The sequence below is a fragment of the Carcharhinus amblyrhynchos genome, chromosome 26, assembly GCF_965287045.1.
Source record: "Carcharhinus amblyrhynchos chromosome 26, sCarAmb.v2.hapA, whole genome shotgun sequence".
Taxonomy (NCBI): Eukaryota; Metazoa; Chordata; class Chondrichthyes; order Carcharhiniformes; family Carcharhinidae; genus Carcharhinus; species Carcharhinus amblyrhynchos.
The window spans coordinates 12,420,533-12,437,726 of record NC_137349.1 but is presented as its reverse complement, the minus strand read 5'-3'; the positions used below and the strand labels follow the sequence as shown (position 1 = coordinate 12,437,726).

Genomic DNA, 17,194 nt, shown 5'->3' with positions numbered 1-17,194 from the left:
CATGGATACGATGGGTATAGAGGGATATGGGCCAAATGCAGGCAATTGGGATTAGATCAGGTGTTTAAACAATAATAAGGATGGCATGGACAAGTTGGGCTGAAGGGCCTGTTTCCATGCTGTAAACCTCCATGTCTGTTTGACTCTGTGCAGTTAATGGGCTGAATAGCTTCATTTTGTGCTGTAAATGACTCGGTGCAGTGACTCTCTGACAGATAGAAATTCAGTTTAATGTCTCAACAAAAGACAACACTTACCAAAACCATTTTAATGATGAGGTGTTTCTCATAGGCACTCTGCAAGCGGTAGTTCTCTGTGAGAAAGAAATACAGAGAAAGGTGACTCAGACACACCGATGGACACAGAACCCTCCCATAACAGTCAGAAACCAATCAGCAGAGAAGCTGATAGGAATTGGGGTGCAGCTTGAACCCTGATATTTCCTACACACTCACTGCTGAGCTTGTGCTAATTGACTATATTCCAATTCCAGGGTTTGGGCAACGAAAAAACCCTTTGATTATTGAGCTTTTGCCAGCTGCTGGAGCAATGACGTAACAAGCCCAGCTTCAAGGGCTGCAGAACATCAGGAATGTCCTTCAAACTCATCAAAACTCTTCCGAACCATTCAAAGTTATTACTCCAAAGAGTCTATTTGGGTACAGCCTGGATTACGTTCTCAGGTCTCTTACTCCTGCAAAATATATGGATTAGGAGTGGCACAGTGATTAGCATTGCTGCTTCACAGCACCAGTGACCCGGGTTCGATTCCCGGCTTGGGTCGCTGTCTGTGTGGAGTTTGCACGTTCTCCCCGTACCTGCGTGGGCTTCCTCCAGGTGCTCCAGTTTCCGCCCATAGTCCAAAGATGTGCAGATTAGGTGGATTGGCCATGCTAAATTGATCCTGGGATTATGCTCAGTGCAGATGGGCTGAATGGCCTTCTTCTGCACTGTAGGGATTCTATGAAGGAGAAGACCATTCTGCCCCTCCAGTTTGCTGCACTATCTACATGGTTAATGTGCACCTCAACTCCACTTCCCCACCTTGGCTCCAACAAATATCCATCAAACTCAGGCAGGACAGCTCCCACACCCCACCCCTCCATCCTCTCTGTGAAGAGTCGCTTCCTGACATCACCTCTGGACAGCCTTGTGTTGGCTCGATGATGGAGCAGCTACAATTCTCCGTGGCAGAGAATTGCAAAGATACTGAATTAGTCCAATAGCAAACCCTGCCCCCCTGTGCCCCACTCTTCTCCCACTGCCTGTACAGTCTTTCTTTGCACAGATATTTCCAATTAAGATTCGCTGAGTAGAATATATTTCTCACATTCAGTGTCTTTTTTTGGCCAATCACCATCTATCTCTGTCCTCTGGTTGCTGATCACCCCGGGCACTAGAAACAGATTCTCCTTATCTATTCCATCGAATCTCCTCCTGGTTTTGAACGCCTCGATTAAATCTTCCCTTTAACCTTCTGTGGTCTGGGGAAAATCCCAACTTTTGCCGTCTCACCACGTAACTGAAGTCCTTCGGATCCTGATGAAATGAAGTTGTTTGAGATCCAACATCACCGCAGTGGGTCAAACAATGATGTGGCGGAGTACAGGAATGAGATAGAGAATCTGGTGAACCGGTGCGGCAACAATAATTTCTCCCTCAACGTCAACAAAATAAAGGAGATTGTCATCGACTTCAGGAAGCGTAAAGGAGAACAAGCTCCTGTCTACATTAACAGGGACCAAGTAGAAATGGTCCAGAGCTTCAAGTTTTTAGGTGTCCAGATCACCAACAACCTCTCCTGGTCCCCCCATGCTGCCACTATAGTTAAGAAAGCTCACCAAGCCTCTACTTTCTCAGAAAACTAAAGAAATTTGGCATGTCAGCTACGACTCTCACCAGCTTTTACAGATACACCACAGAAAGAATTCTTTCTGGTTGTATCACAGCTTGGTATGGTTCCTGCTTTGCCCAAGACCACAATGTAGCCCAATCCATCACGCAAACCAGCCTCCCATCCATTGACACTGTCTACACTTCCCGCTGCCTCGGCAAAGGAGCCAGCATAATTAAGGACCCCACGCATCCCGGACATTCTCTCTTCCAACTTCTTCCATCGGGAAAAAGATACAAAAGTCTAAGTCACATACCAACCGACTCAAGAACAGCTGCTTCCCTGCCACTGTCAGACTTTTGAATGGACTTACCTTGCACTAAGTTGATATTTCTCTACACCCAACCAAGACTGTAACACTACATTCTGCACTCTCTTGTTTCCTTCTCTATGAACGGTATGCTTTGTCTGTATAGCACACAAGAAACAATGCTTTTCACTGTATGCTAATATATGTGACAATAATAAATCAAATCAAATTGTAAAATGTAAATCCTAGGGAGGGTGATTGGCCCATTTACCCCACCACAGCGATTCTCCCCCTGTCCACTCACCACCTCCCCCACCCCTCACGTGAAGGGGAAAGAGTTTTTGGTTCTTACCCATGTCATTTAACCAGTAAGCGATCTTCTTGTAAACATCGTCTAGAATTGTAACCACAACAGCCAAAAGGACTTTAGGAAAATACACGACTATCCGTGGCAATTCTTTAATACTAGACACAAATTCCTAGGAAAACAAAGCAGAAGGAAATTGATGAACAAGAGACTGATGTGTGTCGGAGCTGAGTAAAAACTTCCCTTTGTGTTGGTGCACCTCACCCTGGATTATTACTGGGATCTTGTGACTGCTGGTATGTCCGTCACGCTGACAGCAGCTCTGCAATGTTAATGTCCTTATATAACGTGTTAATCGGAGTTAGGTGGTGGTGGTCGAGGGATTTAACTTAGCAAAGAGACCGAGGAGAACTTCCCAGTTTCTTCCTTGAATACCACCATGGGTTCGGAACAGTGTGGAAATAGCAGCTCAGCATGAGTGCAACCTGTCACAAAGTGTGAACTTGGGAATTTGGTGAGTGAAGGTATTTGGTGCGTCGAGGGAGGAAGGAGCAGGTAAGTAATTGTTTGCTCATTAATCTTTCAAAATTTGGTAATTTAGTACCAATTGTAAGCTTTTATTAATATTAGCAAGGTTTACTTGCAATAGCAGAGCCTCATTGCTCTCGCTCCTTCTCTACCCAAGACCACAAGGAACTACAAAAGGTCATAAATGTAGCCCAATCCACCACGCAAACCAGCCTCCCATCCATTGACTCTGTCTACACTTCCTGCTGCCTCAGCAAAGCAGCCAGCATAATTAAGGACCCCATGCACCCCAGATATTCTCTCTTCCACCTTCTTCCATTGGGAAAAAGAAACAGAAGTTGGAGGTCACGTACCAACTGACTCAAGAACAGCTTCTTCCCTGCTGCTGTCAGACTTCTGAATGGACCTACCTTACATTAAGTTGATCTTTCTCTGCACCATAGCTATGACTGTAAACTACATTCTGCACTCTCTTGTTTCCTTCTCTATGAATGGTATGCTTTTGTGTGTATAGCATGCAAGAAACAGTACTTTTCTCTGTATGTTAATACACGTGACAATAATAAACCAAATCAAATCAAAGTAATTAATAATGAAGGAAATAATAATTAATTCAAAAATAAAATTAAAGTTAAAAAGTTTATTTATTAGTCACAAGTAAGGCTTACACTGCAATGAAGTTACTGTGAAATTCCCCTAGTAGCCACATTTTGGTGCCTGTTTCAGTCAATGCACCTAAGCAGTACATCTTTCAGAATGTAGGAGGAAACCGGAACACCCAGAGAAACCCACGCAGACACAGGGAGAATGTGCAGACTCTGCACAGATGGTGATCCAAGTTGGGAATTGAACCCAGGTCCCTGGCGCTATGAGGCAGCAGTGCTAACCACTGTGCCACCATACCACCCTGGTAATAAAGATAAAGAATACGGCATGGCAGGTGAGGTATTGCAACTGGAGAATGTAGGCACTCCTAAACACCAGAGTGAGCCAGGGCAAACACACCTGTAGTGAGTGCCAGTGGCTGGAGGAGCATCACCTTATTGTCACTGGGCTGGAGACTGAGCTGCAGACAGTGTGAGGCACCAGTTGGGGGAAAGTGACCTGAACACTTTGTTCCGGGAGGAGATCACACTCCTTGGGTCTGCGCCTTCTGGTTTGATCACTGGTCAGGCACAGGAGACCGTGACTGCCAGTGAGGCAGGTAGGGGGATTGAGGGGGAACCTGCAGCCTTACAATTGTCCAATCGGTTTGAGATTATCACAGCTTGTGGGTGAACTGGCCCTAATACCATGGCACTAGAAGACATTCAAGTGGGGGGAAGTTCAGTTCATAGGAATGTAGCGTACTATAATCCTCTAAGGCTACTGTGGAAATAAAGCTTGGTTGAGTATCACTCCATGTTAAATTGCAGAATGTCCTTCGGAATGTAGAGTCAGTAGCCAGAATTTTACCGCCTCGCCTGGAATCAAGGCAGGCGAGGTCCGCAGAACAGAATTCTCCGCTGGCCTCGGACAGGATTTTGTGAGCCTCACCCGAGCGAGGTGGAAAAATCCCGCACAGTATCTTGCTGCTGAGATTTTCCATTAACATTTCAAAAGCAGTTGCTTATCCAGCAGCACAGTTTGAATTACCCTGTGCCTACGTTGTACACAAATGGTCAATGACAATGTTTCGACAGCTGCCCGGTACTGACCTGCAGTTCAAAGCAGATTAACATGATCAGAAAGACCACGCAGAGACAGAAGAAACACACAGGAAGACTGACAAAATATTGGAACAACCTCCGTTTCCAGGGCGGGTAATAGAAGTCCTCGCAACCTGTAACTGGGCTAACTCGCTTTACACCCTGCCGGGGGAGAGAGAGGAGAAGTATTAAAAATATTGTGTAGCAAACCGTGCCGTAACCCGTGTCCTTATCAAGCTGAGAGACATTACTTGGGGAGTAGAACATTTTCCAATTCAAGCTCCACTTGTCAATGTAAAAAGAATTCCATTTCTACATCTTTCACCACCTCAGGACAGCCCAAAGCACCTTATAGGCATCAGCATAATTTGAAGTGTAATCCTTGTCGTAACACAGGAACCACAACAGCCAATTTACACACAGGAAACTATCACAAGCAGCAAGAAAATAATGGTGAGATAATCCGACTTGCACTGATATTGTCCTGGACATTTTGGACAGGACACCAGGGAGAACTCGCCTGCTCTTTGTCAGAATAATGGTCTGGATCACATATTGATTACTAGCCAGGCTAAGGGGTTGGTTCCTGGGTTAAAATTTTACTGTACAGACACAGAGCACACACCCCATCTGATCAGTGCCAGGGATTTATGCTCAATGTGAACCTATTTCTGCCTCAGTGTGTCCACTGGCCCAATGGGAGGGAACATAGAACATTACAGCGCAGTACAGGCCCTTTGGCCCTCAATGTTGCGCCAACCAGTGGAACCAATCTAATGACCCTCTAACCTAAACTATTCCAATATTATCCATATGCCTACCCAATGACCATTTGAACACCCTTAAACTTGGCGAGTCCACAACTGCTGCAGGCAGGGCATTCCACGCCCTTACTACCCTCTGAGTAAAGAACTCACTTGCGGAAGGATATATTGGCCTTGGAGGGAGTGCAGAGGAGGTTCACTAGGCTGATAGCGGAGATGAGGGGGTTGGACTATGAAGAGAGACTAAATAGACTGGTTCTGTACTCGTTGGCGTTTAGAAGGCTGAGGGGGGATCTTATAGAGACGTATAAGATAATGAAGGGTATGGATAGGGTAGAGGTAGAGAGATTCTTCCCACTTAGAAAGGATAGCAGGACTAGAGGGCACAGCCTCAAGATAAGGGGGGTGCAGTTTAGATCAGAGTTGAGGAGGAATTTCTTCACTCAAAGGGTGGTGAATCTCTGGAATTCTCTGCCTGTTGAAGTGATGGAGGCTACCTTGCTAAACATATTTAAGTCACGGGTAGATAGGCTTTTGACAGACAAGGGAATTAAGGGTTATGGGGAGAAAGCGGGAAAGTGGAACTGATCCACTTCAGGTCAGCCATGATCTTATTGAATGGCAGGGCAGGCTCGAAGGGCTAGATGGCCTACTCCTGCTCCTATTTCTTATGTTATGTTATGTAACCTACTTCTGACATCCGTACTATAATTATCGCCCCTCAGTTTAAAGCTACGTCCCCTCGTATTAGCCATCACCATCCGAGGAAAAAGACTCTCACTGTCCACCCTATCTAATTCTCTGATCATCTTGTATGCCTCAATTAGGTCACCTCTTAACCTTCTTCTCTCTAACGAAAACAGCCTCAAGTCCCTCAGCCTTTCCTCATAAGACCTTCGTGTTTACCTTCGATGCAGTATCATCACCTCTCCAATTACTTCATCATAGAATCCCTACAGTACAGAAGGGGGCCATTTGGCCCATCGAGTCTGCACCAACCACAATCCCACTCAGGCCCTATCCCTGTAACCCCATGTATTAACCCTTCTTAACCCCCTAATACTCAGGGCTAATGTAGCATGGCCAATCCATTAACCTGCATATCTTTGGACTGTAATAAGGAATTCATAAGAAACTTCTTTACCCTGAACGTGGGGAGAAAGTGGAATTTGCTATCGCAGGGAGCATTTGATGCGAATGGCAGAGATACGTTCCAAAGGAAGCTGAATAAACATCTGAGTGAGAAAGGAATAGAAAATGTGTTGATAGCATGGAATAATGAGGGAGACTTATGTGGAGCATAAACACCAGCATAGACCAGTCGGGCCGAATGGCCATTTCCTGTAGTTAACTACATTCTCTGTAGTTAACAAAAAGGTATTTCGTTGCTAGTTTACATTTTGGATTCTACAGTGTCACACTTTATACCATCCGCGTAAACACAGTCCAGATATTTGAGCCATGCTCACCCTGAACTGGGTCCTGGGCTCCTCGATAAGCTCTGGTGGTCGGTCTAACGTTCCCCATCTGTAAGCGAGCTCCGCACTCTGACGCTTCCAACCTTCCAGAAACAAGGTGGTCCACACAACATTAAACAGGGCAAAAGCCACACAGATCACATCACGGCTGGTCTGTTAAAGAAAGAAAACTTGCATTTATACAGCACCTCTCACCACCTCAGGATCTCCCAAAGCTCTTCCTAGCCAATGACATACCCTTGGAGTGTAGTCACTGTTGTAATGTAGGAAACGCAGTAGCCCATTTGTGCACAGCAACATCCCATAAAAAGCAACCTGATAAATGATTTGGTTTTTTTGTGACGTTGGTTGAAGGATAGACATTGACCAGTACATCCTTACCCCTCTTTAAGATATGGTGAAGCGATGGCCTAGTGGTATTATCGCTAGACTATTAATTTCAGAATCTCAGCCAATGTGCTGGGGACCAGGGTTCGAATCCCGCCACGGCAGATAGTGGAACTTGAATTTAACAAAAACTATCTGAAATTAAGAATCGATTGTCGGAAAAGCCCATCTGGTTCACTAATCCCCTTTAGGGAAGGAAATCTGCTGTCCTTACCTGGTCTGGTCTACGTGTGATTCCAAAGCCGCTGCAAAGCGGCTGTCTCTCAACTGCTGATGGGCAATAAATGCTGGCCAGCCAGTGGTGCCCATGTCCCCCAAATGAATAAAATAAGAAGGCTGTGGGATCTTTAGTATCTATCGTAGAGCATGGGCAGGGTTTTGGCTAAACATCTCTTCCAAAAGACAAGATTACACCAGGTTTTAATAAGGTCAATGAGGATAAACTCTTCTCATTAATAAATGGTACGTGGACTCTGGGGGACAGGGATTTAAGGTTTTACACAAGAGGTGCAGGGGTTGTAAAAAAGAACATTTTTACACAGCAAGTGTTAACGGCCTGGAAATTGTTGCCATGCGGGTGGTGGAAGTGAAGACATTCAATGAGTTCAAATGGAAATATTAGATGGTCAGTTAAACTCACAGGGTTACAGTAGGGAGCTGGCATGGCCTCCTTCTGTGTTAGAATTGGATCTTTGAGAGTGTAACTCTCAGTATGAGGGTCTGATGGAATTTGTGCCCAAGTGTCTGGAGTGGGATGTGAACCCATAACTTTCAGGATGAGACAGCTATCCAGGGAGGCAGGGTGGTTCCATAAGGGGCGGGTGGCAAATAAGGGTGATCAATGGATAAAAATAAAGGGTGGCTGGTGACATGGTGATCTGGGGGACCTGGGTTCGATTCCCGGCATGGGTCACTGTCTGTGCAGAGCCTGCACATTCTCCCCGTGTCTGTGTGGGTTTCCTCCGGGTGCTCTGGTTTCCTCCCACACTCCAAAGATGTGTGGGTTAGGGTACATTGGCCATGCTAAATTCTCCCTTAGTGTACCCAAACAGGTGTTGGAGTGTGGCGACTAGGGGATTTTCACAGTAACTTCATTGCAGTGTTAATGTAAGCCTACCTGCGACACTAATAAATGAATAAATCTGTAAAGCTTTATTGTAAATCCTTCACTGAGAATACAACTGTTTGACTTGAGCTTCTCTCATTCATCTGTAAATCTCGGTGTGCAAGGGGTAATATTCTGTCAGTGTGTACTTGCTTCAGTGGAAATTCAGGAATGACTTCTGGTCTTTATAGCGGAGATAAATCATTCATTGCAAGCTCTACCTGGTCAGACTCTGTAAATGTCCAGAGTCCGAAGCCGATCACAGCTGGGTAAATCATGCACCACGTGTAATATCCGAGCCAGGAGAAATACATCGCGATTTTAACCCCAAAGTATTCACAGATCTCATCTGCAACAGAAGAGAAGAGAAGATAGATTCATCAGCTGAGAACACACAGAAAATGGTTACACAACAAGGATTTTAGCAAAGGCCTAGTCTCCTGGTGCAGGAAGCCCCATGGTGCAGGACACCAGGGAGGCCCCACGGTGCAGGACACCAGGGTGGCCCCACGGTGCAGGACACCAGGGAGGCCCCACGGTGCAGGGCATGAGGGAGGCCCCACGGTGCAGGACACCAGGGAGGCCCCACAGTGCAGGACACCAGGGAGGCCCCACAGTGCAGGACATCAGGGAGGCCCCACGGTGCAGGAAAGCAGGAGGCTCCAGATGCAGGACAGCAGGAGGGCCCCACAGTGCAGGGCAGCAGGAGGTCCCACAGTGGACGAACCCAGGAGGGCCACACGGTGCAGGACACCAGGGAGGCCCCACAGTGCAGGACAGCAGATGACCCAATGGTACAAGGCCTCAGGAGGGCCACACAATGCAGGATAGCAGAAGAGCCCTACGGTGCAGCAAACCAGGAGAACCACACAATGCAGGACACCAGGAGGCCCCATGGTGCAGGACACCAGGGAGGTCCACAGTGCAGGGCAGCAGGAGGCCCCAAGGTGCAGAACGCAGCAAGTTTAAACAGATAGGGAGGCGACATTATATAAATCATCATTTAGTGATCAGTCTGAGGTCTGTCGGCCTTAGCAGGACTCTCTGAATCTCCCGTACGTACCTATTGGCTGTGACTCACAGACAGCCTGAACCCAGGATTTCACCAGTCGATTAAGGATCCGCTGCTCATGGATGGGAAGCACTTGCTGAATTATCCCTCGGGTCAGGAGCTCTGCAACTGGACACAACACGCACCGGTCAGTATTCCCAAAACTCAACACGACTCAGAGATTCACCTCCTCCCGCTGCCCTTTCCCGGATCCACATTCACCCCACCACCAACACCCTGACCTCCAACACCCTGACCCCCAGCACCCTGACACCCAACACCCCACCCCCAACACCCCTACCCCCATAGCCCCCATCCCCAACACCCTCACCCCCAACACACTCACCCCCAACAATCCAACCCCCAACACTCCCACCCCCAACACCCCCACCCCTAACATCCTCACCCCCAACACCCCCACCTCCAACACCCCCACCCCCAACACCCCCACCCCCAACACCCTCACCCCTAACATCCTCACCCCCAACACCCCCACCCCAGCATCCCCACTCCCAACACCTCCACCCCCAACATCCTCAAGCCCAACATCCCCACCCCCAACATCCTCACCCCCAACATCCTCACCCCCAACATCCTCACCCCCAACATCCTCACCCCCAACACCCCCACCTCCAACACCCCCACCCCAACATCCCCACTCCCAACATCTCCACTCCCAACAACCTCACCCCCAACAACCTCACCCCCAACAACCTCACCCCCAACAACCTCACCCCCAACATCCCCACCCCAGCATCCCTACCCCCAACACCCCCACCCCCAACACCCCCACCCCCAACATCCCCACCCCCAACATCCCCACCCCCAACATCCCCACCCCCAACATCCCCACCCCCAACATCCCCACCCCCAACATCCACAGTGATGGACCAGTGAGCGGGATGGACACAAAGAGGTCTGTGGGGGAAATGAAGCCAAGTTCAAACTGGGAGAGGCTCTGAGCTCAGATCTGGACCCAGATGTCTGGAGGGAGGCAGGCAAAAGGCTGGTGTTATATTGAATAACGGGGAGGGTCTGTCGTGTGCGGGAGCTGTAAACCCCACTCACAAAAGGAATCTCCACAGAGCTCTGTGTGCTGATTAGATGCTACTTACTGATTGGCTGCCCCTCCAGGAAGTGGATGTTATGTAGACTTTCTCCTTGTTTTGCTCGCAGGTTCTGGAGCCAGTGTCGGATAATGCTCTGTCTCTCCTGTGAGGACACAAGACCCTTTCGTTTCAAAATCAAACCCTCAAACCGTTTCTTTCCAATTCAGCAGAGTCACATTTTACCGTACTGGAGCTGGCCATTCGGCCCGACTGCTCTGTGCTGGTGTTTATGCTGCGCATGAACCTCCTCCCATCCCTTTTCACCTCACTCTATCAGCTTATCCTTCGAATTCCTTCTCCCTCAGGTCCTCATCCAGCTTCCCTTTGCTGTGTGACACCCCCCCCACCCCCGCACACTGTCAGCAACTCCCCAAGCACCCCTTGATTGAGTTTTATAACGTGTGCATTTCAACAGGTAGCGTGGGAGTTTCTGCTTTTGTCTCTCTCAATCTGTCTTGCTCTTGCTTGCCCTCTCTCTCTCTCCCTTGCTCACTCTTTCTCTCTCTCTCTCTTGCTTGCTTGCTCCCTCTCCCTCCCTCTCTCTCTCTTGCTCACTGTGGGAGGAAATTGAAGCACCAGGAGGAAACCCACGCAGACACGGGGAGAATGTACAGACTCCACACAGACAGTGACCCGAGGCCGGAATTGAATCTGGGTCCCTGGCGTCGTGAGGCAGCTGTGCTAACCACCGTGCCGCCCTAAGCTGTGCCTCGTGTGCGCAATCTCACTACCCGTTCACACCACACTCCCACTTGCAGCGAAGTTGAAGGAATTGGCGCCCAGCCAAATCTCCGTTCACTGCAGCGGGATGGGAGAATCCCGCCGGTGTGAACGGTGATAAGATTCTGGCCAGTGTGTTTCGGGTGATGTTGGCTGAGCGGTAATACTGGGCCACGACACAGGGGAGAACCTCCATGGATCGGACCGAAGGCCCGTGGAGATAGCGGCTGTGGGATCTTTCACATCTACCTGAGAGAGAGAGCCGTGAGTTTATCATCTGATCTGAAGGACGGCACCTCAGGCAACGCAGCACTCCCTCAAAACTGCACCCAGTGCCTGGATCCTGTGCTTAAATCTTGCAGTGGGTTTCTGTGTGTTTGTGGTATAAACACCTTTGCCAATATGGTGACCCCCCACCCCGCAGATTGCCTCACCTGGGAAGTGAAGAAATAGATTTCATTTTCAATGTTTTCGTAGATGTAATCCTCCTCGCAGGAAAATGCCCTCGACCCTCCCCCAAACTCTTCCTTCACTGGTTTCCGCAGACCCGTCTCCTCAGCACCTCGGAGCAAGCTGTAGGTAGAATTGAGAGAGAATTATGCAGTGCAGAAGGAGGCCATTCGGCCCATTGAGTCTGCACCGACCACAATCCCGTCCAGACCCCATCCCCATGACCCCATGCATTTACCTGAGCTAGTCCCCCTAACACTAAGGGGCAATTTAGCATGGTCAATCCACCAAACCCGCACATCGTTCGGACTGCGGGAGGAAACCGGAGCACCCGGAGGAAACCCACGCAGACACGGGGAGAACGTGCAGACTCCACACAGACAGTGACCCAAGCCGGGGATCGAACCCGGGTCCCTGGTGCTGTGAGGCAGCAGTGCTAACCGCTGTGCCACCGTGCCGCTCCCGTACTGCCGAGTGGTCACCAATCAAGCTCCATAAAGGCCCACCGTGTACAATTGACACTTACCCTCTGCACCCCCCCCCCCAAATTCCTGTCTGTATTGTGTGTGACCCCAGCCAGGGCCCTCTGTCCCACACACATTCCAAATACACACAGCCAGCAGGCAGCCTCCTCCCCCACCCCCACCACAATACACCCAACACACCCCCCAGCAAACTGAACCCCATTCACACCGGACCCCCGCTCACACCTACTTCTGATAGGTCGCTGTCACGAAGAAGGCGTACACGTTAGTGTGTTTGTGATGTCGGATCTGGATAATCAGCTCTGGGATTCCCAGTCGTATGTGGTTCAGTAACCATAGTAACGTGTGGTCGTCCGTCGTTTCTGTGGGAATAATGAAACAAATCCCTCGGTGGTGAGAAGGCAAATGAACTTCAGGGAGGCGCGGTGGCACAGTGGGTTAGCACTGCTGCCTCACAGCGCCAGGGATCCGGGTCCAATTCCCAGCTTGGGTCACTGTCTGTGTGGGTTTCCTCCGGTTTCCTGTCAAAGTTGTGCAGGTTAGGTGGATCAGCCCATGCCAAACTGACCCTTAGGGTGGGTTTTTACTGCTGCTTTACGCCCGTTTTGCGGTGGGAAAATGCCGTTAAAGCGGCGAGTGGGAGCGGCGGGATTTTACAGCAGCTGAGTTTCCAGTGTCGTCAGCCTCACCCTGGTAATGGACGGGAGGCTGGTTAATTTAACTAAATTTATCTAACTGCTGTTTAACATCTGCTTAGTGAGCCCCACTCTCAATCGTCCAGGCCCTCCCCTCTTTATGACCTTGTTAGGAAGGGTTGTCGCCGTCGAGGGATAGACATGTCCCCCATGAACGGGGAGCAGTTATAGTTGGCCTCGCTGGTGGAACCAAAGGCCATTGAGGGCCCCCCTAGGAGGCTGAGGGCAAGGGGGTGGGTGACCCTTGGGTGATGCCAGACTGGCAGTGCCAGCCTGGCACCTGGGCAGTGCCCACCAGACAATGCCAGAGGGTGGGCCTAATGGGATCAGCACCAAGGGTGAGCCCTGTGGGTGGGTGGGGCCAGTGGGGGAGGGGCCCTGCTGCCACTCTGCACTTGGGTGTGTGATCGATCTGGGCAGCCGGGGGGAGGTTTGGCAGGGGCTGCATCTCGGGTCACGGGCCCCCGCGGTTGCTGGGCGTGTGGTGGTGCTACTTGAGCCTGCCAGCTCTCTCTTAGTCTGTCAGACCCCCGCTACAGCTGATGCACATGTGCAGCATTAGAGGTCAGCACATGCGCAACACCTCCCCCTGCAGGCTGTCTGGCAAGTTAAGCCCCCCCCCCCACAACCTCTATGGCTAGAAACTGATGAGTCCAAAATTTTGCGGACAGAGTGCATAAAATTGGGCCTGAAAACTCGCCCAAAAAACAGACCAGGACCTCTCCCAGTTTCACGCCCACGCAGCACTTCAAAAAAATCTCATTAAATTCCACCCTTAGTGTCCTGGAGGGTTAGCAGCATAAATACATGGGGGTAGGGCCTGGCTGGAATTGTTGTTAGCGCAGACCTGATGGGCTGAATGGCCTCCTTCTGCGCGGTAGGGATTCTATGATTCTAAAAGAATAAAGCACAGTGGGGGCACATACACCACGTGGACTGCAGTGGTCCAATGCAGCGGCTCACCATCACCTTCTCAAGGGGCAATTAGGGAGGGGCAATGAATGCTGGGCCTAGCCAGTGACACCCATGTCCAATGGAAAATAAAAATAAAGGTGTTGAGGTTTTCAAGACAGAAATTCTTGTTAGCCAAAGATGTTAATTGTTGTGGAACCAAGGTGGTTTGATGGAGTTGAGACACCTATCAGTCATAATTGGCTGTAGTCCGAATGATGGAACAGATTGGAGGGGCTGAATGGCCTCCTCCCACTCCTATGGTCTGCCAATGATGAGCTCCACATGGAATGACCAAGGGGATAGTTCCCCTGATTCACAACATCCTCAAGTGTCTGAACCTCTCCGCTCCCTCCGTCCGACACAGAGACTGAACTGGTTACAGAGTGCCCTGGCCTTCCCGTAAACTCTGGCTCCCCCCTCATTAGCAGCTCAGTGCCTGGAAAATCCAGAGGATGGGATGCTGCCAGTGTCAGTGTTCCTGTAACTTGACTCTGTGTACTCGCCAGTAAGCCAGTCTGCAATACGGCTTAACATGTGATTAAGAGTAGATGAAACGCAGTTTAACACTGAGCATTGGCACGGGCACAATGGGCCAAACAGTTCCTCTGTTCCGGCAGTAATCCCTGCGAGCAACTGTGGCAATCGTACAGACTCCAAGTTATTCAGATGGTTGGGAAATTGGCTGAGTGAAAGAGCGTAGGGAGTATGGGCAGTTCCCCTCGTTGGCAGAATGTGGCCTCCCACAGGATCGGAGGTCTCAGTTATCAATTATATTTATTATCATCAAATCATAGAATCCATCAGTGCAGATGGAGGCTGTTCAGCCCATCAAGTCCGCACTGACCACCCAGGCCCTATCCCCATCACCCCACGCATTTACCCCACTAATTCCACTAACCCTAGCTGGTTCCTCTGACGCTAAGGGGCAATTTAGCACAGCCAATCAACCCAACCCACACATCTTTGGACTGCGGGAGGAAACTGGAGCACCCGGAGGAAACCCACACAGACACGGAGAGAATGTGCAAACTCCACACAGACAGTGACCCAAGTGGGGAATTGAACCCAGGTCTCTGGAGTTGTGAGGCAGCAGTCCTAACCACTGTGCCACCGGGCCAGCCCAGCCCCAGCCTTTAATGAGAAAGGCTAACGGAAAATGTTGGTCTTTCTATCGAGAGGACTGGATCACAGAGCAGGGCAAAAAATACAGACAAAACCCTGGTTAGACCACACCTGGAGTCACTGTGAATAGTTTTGGGCCCCACACCTCAGGGATGATTTACTGGCCTTGAAGGGATGTAGATTTAACACACTAACATGTGGACTCCAAGGGTTACTTTTGGAGGAGAAGACCGCACACAAACTGGGTTGTTTTCCCAGGTTAGGAGATGCTGTAATCAAAACCTGAAACTGGAAAAGATTGGGTAATTAGAGCAATGAAGTAGGTTTTGTGGTTACAGTTGCAATGTAGGAAACGTGACAAACAATTTGTGCACAGCAAGATCCCACAAAGAGCAATCTGATAATGACTATAAGGACTAGGAGCAGGAGCATGCCATCTGGCCCCTCGAGCCTGCTCTGTCATTCAATAAGATCATGGCTGATCTTTCCGTGGACTCAGCTCCACTTACCTGCCTGTTCACCCTTAATTCCTTTACTGTTCAAAAATTTATCTATCCTTGCCTTAAAAACATTCAGTGAGGTAGCCTCAACTGCTTCACTGGGCAGGGAATTCAACAGATTCACAACCCTTTGTGTGAAGAAGTTCCTCCTCAACTCAGATCTAAATCTGCTCCCCCTTATTTTGAGAACATCCCCAGGTTCCCCACTGTCCACTGCACTTGTAATGTTCTCAAAGAATTCCACCAAATTAGTCAAACATGACCTTCCCTTCATAAACCCATGCTGCGTCTTCCCAGTGGGACAATTTATATCCAGGTGTCAGGTAACACTTTTTGTGGAATTGATTGAGGGATAGTGGGAAGAAGATCCCTCCCCCCTCTCTCCTTCAGTGGCTGTGGGATCTGTGTCGTGTGGGCAGCATGGTGGCACAGTGATTAGTGCTGCTGCCTCACAGCGCCAGGGACCTGGGTTCGATTCCTCGCTTGGGTCACTGTCTGTGTGGAGTTTGCACATTCCCCTCGTGTCTGCTCTGGTTTCCTCCGGGTGCTCCAGTTTCTTCCCACAGTCCAAAATACATGCTGGTTAGGTGCACTGGCCGTGCTAAATTCTCCCTCGGTGTACCTGAACAGGTGCCGGAGTGTGGCAACCAGGGGATTTTCATTGCAGTGTTAATGTAAGCCTTATTTGCGACAAATAAATAAACTTTCTACATCAGCCTCAAAGAGCATCTTATTTGAAGTATCGCACTTCTGACTGTACAGCACTCCCTCGGTACTGGAACTGGAATTGCCAGTCTGGATTTTGGGTTGAAATGTCTGGAGTGGGATTTGAATCCAGAACCTTCTCCCTCAGTGGCACTGTTACTCACTGAGACCCAGCTGGCATTGTGGATAGGTTAATATCGTCACAGATCCGAGTTTCCCTCATGGGGTTGTCATTATACTGATTGGGCAGATACTTTATTGTCCTCTGTCGAAAGGCTGTCTATCCCTGGAAAACCCACCATCTGAATTCCAAAGGACTGGATCCTGTCTGCAGTGATATTGCTTTTCTATCCGAATATTGAGAGCGGTAGTCAGTGGGATATTAAATGGTGTTGATTGTTAGACAAAGTTGCGCCAATAGATATAGAGGTGAGTGAGAAAGGAAATCATCAGACTCAGCACTCCCAGGATACAAGGCACCTGACCAATCGCTGAGCTTTCCTGATGTCGGGGGTCCCAAATCCACACTGGCCAGCTGTGTCCGCTCAGCAAGTGGCCTCCTAATTGGCTGCCTCCACACTCACTGTCCAATTCTGAGGACAGTAGACAGGCCTCATGCCCAATCAGAGGACTGGAAGTATTGACAGTCCCAGCGGGAGAGGTGGGCATTGCTGAGGCAGGTCAGAAGCCACGAAGGCACCTCAACATGGGGGCGTGGGTCAGAGGCGTGGATTTGCACTGAATGTTGTGAGAGGTGAAGCCATTCGGCCACTCAGAGTGGAGACCCCCAGGGGCTACATGGTTAGGGAGGCGGGTATAATGTTTCCTTCCCACGGTGGACAAGAAAAAATGGCTACACCAGTGATTTAACAATAATAATGGCAATAGTGGCTTTATAATGGCTTCTCCGGATGAGAATTAAGCATGCTGGGATTTCTATTGGTCAATTTATAGATTAAAGCCAGATGCAGGTCGTAAAGTTGCTCTGGTTTGGGAATTGTG

The 17,194-nt window shown here is 49.4% G+C and overlaps 1 protein-coding gene across 2 annotated transcripts in view; it reads right to left on the bottom strand.

The window, feature by feature from the left end:
* Positions 1-17,194, bottom strand: part of ano8b (anoctamin 8b) — a 140,174-nt gene that overhangs the window by 77,956 nt on the left and 45,024 nt on the right. For both annotated transcript variants that reach the window (XR_013889508.1, XM_080213111.1), the window contains exons 3-11: positions 12,446-12,578; positions 11,716-11,854; positions 10,568-10,664; positions 9,465-9,581; positions 8,623-8,750; positions 6,901-7,062; positions 4,677-4,829; positions 2,497-2,623; positions 258-313 (exon numbers count right to left, since the gene is read on the bottom strand). Coding sequence is in view for 1 of the 2 variants with exons in the window: in XM_080213111.1 (XP_080069237.1) it covers positions 258-313; positions 2,497-2,623; positions 4,677-4,829; positions 6,901-7,062; positions 8,623-8,750; positions 9,465-9,581; positions 10,568-10,664; positions 11,716-11,854; positions 12,446-12,578 (1,112 nt within the window). In the remaining variant the exon portion in view is untranslated. The remainder of the gene's footprint in view (positions 1-257; positions 314-2,496; positions 2,624-4,676; positions 4,830-6,900; positions 7,063-8,622; positions 8,751-9,464; positions 9,582-10,567; positions 10,665-11,715; positions 11,855-12,445; positions 12,579-17,194) is intronic.